Source organism: Hippocampus comes, unplaced genomic scaffold (genome assembly GCF_001891065.2).
Source record: "Hippocampus comes isolate QL1 unplaced genomic scaffold, H_comes_QL1_v1.1 scaffold5, whole genome shotgun sequence".
Classification (NCBI taxonomy): Eukaryota; Metazoa; Chordata; class Actinopteri; order Syngnathiformes; family Syngnathidae; genus Hippocampus; species Hippocampus comes.
The window spans coordinates 1-8,392 of record NW_017805701.1 but is presented as its reverse complement, the minus strand read 5'-3'; the positions used below and the strand labels follow the sequence as shown (position 1 = coordinate 8,392).

Below are 8,392 nucleotides of genomic sequence, written 5' to 3'. Positions count from 1 at the left end.
CCATGCCGCCCACCTACGCCCCCCCAATGCCGCCCTATCACGTGTACCCGCCGCCCACCGCCCCGCCACCGGCCCATCCTCCGCCCACAGGCTACCCGCCGCCGGCCATGCCTCCCAACTACCCGCCGCCGGGCTACACCAGCTTCCCTCCGCCGCCGCACATGCCGCCGACGCACGTGCCCCCGCCCATCGGCCTCCCCCCTGCCGGGTACCCACCTCCACCCGTGCCGCAAGGTCAGTCGCAGGTTCCCCTGCCCCCGCCCCCTGGCATGCCCATGAATCGCGGCGGCTGGATGAGATGAGATGAGCGTCACTGAATAGACCCTGAAAGTGAGTCGTATTATTTTCTTCTTGCCGGAGTCGTACTTTGGTTTGGTGGGTTCACTTCCACGGTGTGTAGTAAGTAGTCTTGTCGTCTCGTCAGGGTTTTTGCGGAACAGGTGAACGTTTCCACCGTCATGTGCCTTAAAGGCGCCTTTCTGCTTCCCCTTCTCACCTTTGGATTTGTGTCAAATTGGCACTCGGGAAAAAAATAAATGGCTTTTTTTGTTGTTTTTTGTTCAGTTTGCTTCCGTTATTGTGTCGTGAGTGAACTGTTGCTGCCGTTTGTTGGTAGGAACAGTTTTCCTAGCACATCAGGTTTTTGAGAGATTTGGATTTGTTGTCGATAAAGTTTGACCTCTAAAAGCCTGCATAAGACAGATTTTTGCCATGCATTACAACTTATAGTTATGACGTTTCCAGGAAAAAAAATCCACTTGTTGCTGAACCTGACCCTTCATTCTTAAATATTACTATGACAAATCATCTAGATAAGCTTACTTGCAAAAAATATATATATATTTTTTTATCAGTGTTAAGTACCGTATTTTCTGCACTAAAAGGCGCACCGAAAAGTCTTCCATTTTCTTAAAAGCTCACAGCGCCTTAAAATCCGGTGCGCTTTGTGTTGTATGGTCATTATGGTAATATGTCGACCTCAAGATGGCTCCTTGCTGGAGACATGCTTCCAATGTTATAACTTGCTGTTGGTTCAGTGACCTGTCGCTGCTTTATTATTAAATAAGTTTTTGTTGCAGCTCCGAAAAAAGGAGAGCTGTGGTGTTTTTTTTCTAAAACGCCCACTTTATTAATGCTTTTCACAGTCTCAACAAATACAGGTAATGTATATATTTGTCCGTCTCCGTGCCTTTTCTTCCGTTCCACTCGAGATGCGTTCATGACCGCCTCCGAAAAACGTAAATTAACGATTCCTTCAATGAAACTACGAAAATTGAAAATAATGCATCAAAAGAGAAAATCAAGCCAGGAAATCACAAAATAAATTCTATAGCCCCCCTACAGAATTTATTTTGTGATTTCCTCGTTTGTGAATACACATCAAAGGCATAAATAAACACTTCTGAGACAGTCCAGTCTCCTACATTTTACTGACATCTGATCATTCTGTTGGAGCTACGCTCAAGGAAATGCCAATGAGTTGAGAGTCAAAACTATTTGACATGTGAAATGATGTTAGTTGTGTGTGTATCGGTGTATACCTATATTTGTGTACACAGACATTGTGCAGTTTTTGGTGTCGCTGAGCTTTCCGCACACGCCGCCTGTCAAATCAACCTCTGGACACGTCAGGTGTGCGCAAACATCTCCGAAGAAGGCAAATGCTGAGCATTGAAATTGTACAAGGTCAGACGAAAGAAGTCGTGGTGGCGAGAGGTAAAATAACAAGGCCAGACTGTCGCCAAACACTACTGTATTTTCTTTCCCGGCTATTAACAGTCGAACACCAGTTGGTACAATTCAATTTCCTTCCTTTTCCATCTTAGCAGTATTTTATTTTGTAGCAACACTGCCACCTAGTGTACAGTCAGAAAATGACAGAAGTAATCTACGTTTTTGAGACTTACACTTAAATCAGGCGAGTTTAATGTAATAAAGTAAAAGTAGGTTCTTCTGAACCAAAATAAGTTCCATAGTAAAAATAAGTAATTTGCATTAAAAGTACTTTGACCAGCACAATTCTGTCCCAAAAATGACGTCCTGATGTAAATGTACTTTCCCAGTGGTGCCACAGGGGGGCAGTGTCGGTGCAAAAATGAAGCAAGCGGAAGCGCCGTTGAGTCAACTCGTGTTTTATTTTTCTCTCCTGATTCTAAACGTGACCCGGACCGCCGGCTGCGGTCTCCTCAGGTGCGTTGAGATGGACGGGAAGACGTTACAGTCATGCGAGCCACGACGGGCGGGAATGTCAAACGTGTACAAGTCCAAATGTCTATATACAATTTTCTTACAAGAGAATCATGGCTTCCAGTCGTTTCCTCGAATAGAAAAGAAAGGACACTTTTTACTGGGAGTTAGTGGATTTCAAATTAATATTAAGGCCACACTGAAGGAAGGAAGGAAGGGAGGAAAAAAAATGCAGTTACAGTTTAGTACCAATGGTATGATGAAGACAAGGAGAAGATTAAACAGGTCTTTTTTTTTAAGCATTTTTGTCATCTAAATATCGCTGAAGAAAAAACAGACAGACAGATTTCTTGATAAAACATAGCTTTTTTGCTAAATAATTTTTTAAAATCCCATTCACCTGAGGCCTGAAAAAACAAAATTGTTTTACAACTTTCTCAGGTGGGAAAAATTCTCGGAAAATATAATTTTTGTTGTTTGTTTGAATTCTAGAAAACCTTTCTCGAAGTTCCCCCTCAAGTACAATGTAAAAAAAAAGTTTGCAAATGGTTTTGTTGTTCAGTGTGGCCCTAATACACAGAGGACATGTTTGATTCTTTAAGTGAAAACGTAATCGTCACAGTTACCGTCGCGCGCTCTTGCTTCTGACATCAGGAAGTTCTTTTTTTTTTTTTTTTTTTTTTTTTTTTTTTTTTTTGTAGGAGTAATACTTTTTTTTTTTTTTAAAGGAGGGTTGGGGTACGGCTAACAGGTCAAGACTGCACGTTGTCCGAACCGTAAAAAGTTGTGGAAAAACATGCACGGTGTCTACCGTCTTGTTGCAAAGCGAGACGCTTTCCGCTTCCACGCGACGCCGACCTGAGAGAGTGATTGTCGAGCATGCACACAGCATCCAAACAGGCTCGTTTCATTGTTTCAAAACTCCAAGAAGAAAAAAAAAAAAAAATTAAAATCGGCTTGATATCCCTCGAGAGAACTCATCGACACCGGATAAAGAAAGATTATTCACAATGCAACCAAACGTCGCCTCCGCCCTTTAAAAGTCTGATCACATGGCAGCACTAAAAATCGCACCTACGTTATTAGCGCAACGCTCAAAAAGGAGGGGGGGGGGTACTACGAGAATAAAGTCAGAACGCTCGATTTGATTTTCTTTCTAGAATAACTACAGGATAGTTATAAGGGGGAATGTTTAAAAAATGGTTGTGACTTTGGTGGATTCTAAATTACACGTGGGAGGGGTTCCCATTATAGCTAAAATTATAATTACCAAATTTTACTGATGTACTGTTCAACTTTGATTTGCTTTTCTCTTTTATTAAGCTGAAGAAAAGAAACTCGTATTCTCCCTCCCCCAAGATGATTTGTTTTCCCCAAAAAGTTATTTTTAGAAAGAGATAATTGTAATATTTTGGGGCAATAGTTGTTAGAGCCAACTTCATTCTTGGAATGCTCCGATTTTCTTGATGCTAAAAATATACAATTTCACCGCACTATTCTTTTTTTGGAATTTTCCAACTTTATCCACGCATTATTATATATTTTTTTCCATTTGAGCATGGCCTTAATATGTATTGGTGAAACCAAAAACCAAAGTAAAATGGAAACAATGAAATGTTCCTATTTTTTTTGTTTTGTTTTTTTTTAATACAGAATATACACAATCTGGAGACGTGAATGAGCCCAAAATGTGCTAAGTCACAGTGCATCCACACGACTTAACACGAACAACCATTTAGATTTTTTTTTACTCACTAGTGACGGGAGGAGAGGGGGGGCACCGCTTTGTGAATGATTCGTGAACAACGATAAGAAATAACACTTCAGCGTTAGGCTACACTTAAATCGTATCATATGACTTATCGTAATGTTTTGTATTGCGTGAACGCTAGCAAGAAACCCGATACGCTCAAACCTCATTGTACTCGGAACGCGATACCCAGGACAGGAGTGAGAGGGGGGAGTGCTCATTTCCAAAAATAATGAAGATTTCGGCCACCCTTAGCGGCAACTGTGCTTGAAACCACGTCGCGTTGGCACCTTCCGTCTCCCGGCCCCCCAAAAATAGTCAACATCGTGGCAAAGGTCAAAACTAGCGCGCGCTAGCTTATCCAGGTACTGGCGGTGTGATGGGTATTCCAGTTGGTTCCAGGGTGGTGGACGTCGCGCACAGCCGCCCCCCCCTGCTGGCGGGGAAGCGCTACAGCGGCCCCTTGAACTGGTTGCCTGACAGGTGCTGGCGGATGGAAAGCTTCGAGCCGGCTGCATCGCCAAGCTTCCTCCACACCACCTGCACAAGCGGCAAACAAGTGCGGGACTTTTTGTCAGAGCGTAATTTGGACCCAAAAAAACCCCTGAAAAACGTTTTCCTACAATTCAAGCGCACAACATAGCTCGAGGGACATAATAAACCACTATAACTATTTCCAACAAAATGGCCGCTCACATTTCATAGATGCTCCTACCCTTGTGAAGTTAAGCGCAATGGATGGATGGTAGATGAAAAAAAAATTGGATTGAATGTCATATCGTGTGGAATCCTGCTTTTTAACGCATGTTAATTGGTCTTTTGCCTCATTTTATGTGCGTACATATTTGGTCACGACTGCTCCCTGAGTTTGTTGTGTCACTGTACAATATGTTTGTGTTACCCATTTGTTGAAATGTGATTTTTATGGGTGTAAAGCAGGGGTGAGCAATTCCAGTCCTGGAGGGCCGACGTCCCGCCATCTCTCCCTGTTGCGACACATCCGATTCAAATGATTGCGTTCAAGATCAGGCTTCCGCAGAGCTTGCTGATGAGCCCATCACTTGAATCAGGTGTGTTGCGACAGGGAGAGATGGGAAACCGTGAAGGATAGCGGGCCCTCCAGGACCGGAATGACTGGACTTGCCCACCGCTGCTTTCAACTCATAAAAAACGGAAGTGTTGTTGTCAATGCTGAGAGGGAGTGAAAAAGAGAGCGAGAAAGCCGCCGTCTTCTCATTAGTGGAATGACCTGATTTGGTGAATAAAAAAGTGACCATGGGAGACAGTGCCTCTTCTTTGTTTTTGCCAAACTTTTTTCATTGCAGCCCAGAATAGCAAATGCAATACTTAGAACACAGTTAGCAAGAACAAAACAACAAGGGCCTCTGTGTGTGTGTGTGTGTCTGTGTGAGAGAGAGAGAGATGTTGCCGTGCTTACGCTATTCTCAAATTGGAATTTTGTTTTTTATAATTGAGAAGTTGATGCTTCGTTGCAAGGATAGTTGGTTTTTCTCAAAAGTGCAAATGTTTATTCTGGAAAAATACAACTCTGTACCAATATTATACCAACACACTTTGATTCTCTCCTCTTTCATCTCAAATTGCTTGAAAGCGTCCGTGTTTTATGTGATGTGTTGTGTTCATTATTTTACATTATGTGAACTGTTTTGTTAAGCGCTTTGTTACAGCTGTAGCTGTTGTGAAAGTGCTTTTTAAATCAGGATGTATTCTATATTGTAATATGTGGACGTTTCAGAAATGTTGTAACATCTTACGTACGTTGCACATCTCCCTGACGATGGCCTTCTCTTTCTCACTGAGGTCATCCTCGTAATCTTCGGGAACTTGCTTGTCCAAGTTCTCGTGGACCTCCAGAACCTGCAGGGGGGGGGGGGGGGGGGGGGGGGCCCAGTTTGTAGAGCGGCCAAACAAAACTCAAGAGCGACGGACACCACGCCGCCCCTTCGCTCACCTTCATGGCATGCACCACGGCCTCGGGCTTCTGCACGCATAAGTATCCCGTGGCCGGAGACGATTCGCTGGTAGGGAGGCGGCCCGAAACCTGGACGTGAAAGCCGACTTTAGCATGAGCGTACATGGCGGTCAGCGATGGCTTGAACCAATCACATCTCACTTTTGTCACCAGTCTGCTGGGTGTGTGTGTGTGTGTGTGTGTGTGTGTGTGTGTGTGTGTGTGTGTGTGTGTGTGTGAGATCTGACCACATTGTGCATGGCATCCTGGCGTTGAGGCAGGGAGGACAGCTGCGACTCTGAGTGGTACAGGGTCGTCCCTTTCCGCAGGGCTCGCAAATCACCTGGATGACACTGAGCACACGGTGTTTGAGGTTGGTCAATGCGAATACATAAATACAAATGAGTCCATCAAAAGAAGTGCATTCGGTTTGAACCCGCAGCCGCAGAAGACAAAGAAAAACAGCCAGAGCAGAACCAAATTTAAGCATTTCCAGGAAAAAAAAAAGTGTTGAAAAGGGGGCAAAAAGGACCAGGTGAGTGAGGTGTTTTATATATATAGTGTTTGATTATTTTATTAAGAGAACTATGTTGTGTGAGGCATGAAAAAAGACCATACATAGTAATGTGTTTCTACAACAAAAACACCATGAATAGTATTTTGCAGAGTAATTAAAAAGTTCATGGATAGGAAGGCATTAAAAAAAAAAGACCATATTTAGTAAGCCTTGTATACTAAGTCTATGTAGATGAAGCCGAAAAAAACGACCCTGTGTATATATAGTAGGTGTTTTTAGCTGAAAAAAAACTACCAAGTATAGGAAGGGGTTTTTAGCTCCAAAAAAACAACCATGTTTAGGAAGGCGTTTTTAGCCCCAAAAATACGACGATATATATAGTAAACCATTATTAACCGAAAAAACCCCACCATGTATAGCAAGGCATTTTTGCCCAAAAAACAACCATTTATAGTAAGGCGTATTTAGCCGAAAAAAACGACCATGTATAGTAAGGCGTTTTGAGCCCAAAAATAACGACATAGTATAGTCAGACGTTTTTAGCCTAAAAAAAAATGACCGAAAAAAACAACCATGTATAGAAAGGTGTTTTTAGCCGAAAAAAACGACCATGTATAGTAAGGCATTTTTATCCGAAAAATAACGACATAGTACAGTAAGGCGTTTTTATCCCGAAAAAAACAACATAGCAAGGCGTTTTTAGCCGAAAAAAACGACCATGTATCGTAAGGCGTATTTAGCCGAAAAAAAACGACATAGTATACGTTTTTAGCCTGAAAAAAACAACATAGCAAGGCGTTTTGAGCCCGAAAAAAACGTCATAGTATAGCAAGGCGTTTTTAGCGTAAAAAAATGACCGAAAAAAACGACCATGTATAGTAAGGTGTTTTTAGCCGAAAAAAACGACATAGTTTAGGAAGGCGTTTTGAGCCCGAAAAAAACGACCATGTATAGTAAGAGGTTTTTCGCCCGAAAAAAACGACATAGTATAGTAAGGCGTTTTTAGCCGGAAAAAACGACCAGGTATAGTAAGGTGTTTTTATCCCGAAAAAAACGACATCGTATAGTAAGGCGTTTTTAGCCAGAAAAAAACGTCATAGTATAGTAAGATGTTTTTAGCCTAAAAAAATGACCGAAAAAAACGACCATGTATGGTAAGGCGTTATTAGCCAAAAAAAAAGACATAGTATAGTAAGGCGTTTTTATCCCGAAAAAAACGACATCGTATAGTAAGGCGTTTTTAGCCAGAAAAAAACGTCATAGTATAGTAAGATGTTTTTAGCCTAAAAAAATGACCGAAAAAAACAACCATGTATAGAAAGGTGTTTTTTGCCGAAAAAAACGACCATGTATAGTAAGGCGTTTTTAGCCCGAAAAAAAACGACCATGTATAGTAAGAGGTTTTTCGCCCGAAAATAACAACATAGTATATAGTAAGGCGTTTTAATCCCGAAAAAAACGACTATGTATAGGAAGCCGTTTTTAGCAGAAAAAAACAACATCGTATAGTAAGGCGTTTTTAGCCGAAAAAAACGACATAGTATAGTAAGGCGTTTTTAGCCCGAAAAAAAACGACCATGTATAGTAAGGCGTTTTTAGCCCGAAAAAAAACGACCATGTATAGTAAGGCGTTTTTAGCCCGAAAAAAAACGACCATGTATAGTAAGGCGTTTTTAGCCCGAAAAAAAACGACCATGTATAGTAAGGCGTTTTTAGCCCGAAAAAAAACGACCATGTATAGTAAGGCGTTTTTCGCCCGAAAAAAACGACATAGTATCGTAAGGCGTTTTTAGCCGAAAAAAACGACATAGTATAGTAAGGCGTTTTGAGCTTGAAAAAAAAACGACATAGTATAGTAAGGCGTTTTTAGCCGAAAAAAACGACCATGTATCACAAGGCATTTTTAGCCGAAAAAAACGAACATGTTCAGAAAGCCGTTTTTAGCGAGAAAAAAACGACATAGTAT

The 8,392-nt window shown here is 41.8% G+C and overlaps 2 protein-coding genes across 2 annotated transcripts in view; one reads left to right on the top strand and one right to left on the bottom strand.

The window, feature by feature from the left end:
* ccnk (cyclin K) overlaps positions 1–554 on the top strand; it is a 4,115-nt gene extending 3,561 nt beyond the window's left edge. The window contains exon 12 of the mRNA XM_019882650.1: positions 3–554. Within this exon, the coding sequence (XP_019738209.1) occupies positions 3–302 (300 nt within the window). The 3' untranslated portion in view covers positions 303–554. The remainder of the gene's footprint in view (positions 1–2) is intronic.
* A 2,345-nt stretch (positions 555–2,899) lies between these two features.
* Positions 2,900–6,390, bottom strand: LOC109523544 (coiled-coil domain-containing protein 85C-B-like). Its single transcript, XM_019882758.1, has 4 exons — positions 6,158–6,390; positions 5,910–5,999; positions 5,717–5,815; positions 2,900–4,477 (listed from the first exon to the last, which is right to left on the bottom strand). Exons 1-4 carry the CDS (start codon positions 6,167–6,169, stop codon positions 4,388–4,390), a joined length of 291 nt encoding a protein of 96 aa, XP_019738317.1. The 5' UTR covers positions 6,170–6,390; the 3' UTR covers positions 2,900–4,387.
* Positions 6,391–8,392: the final 2,002 nt, after the last annotated feature.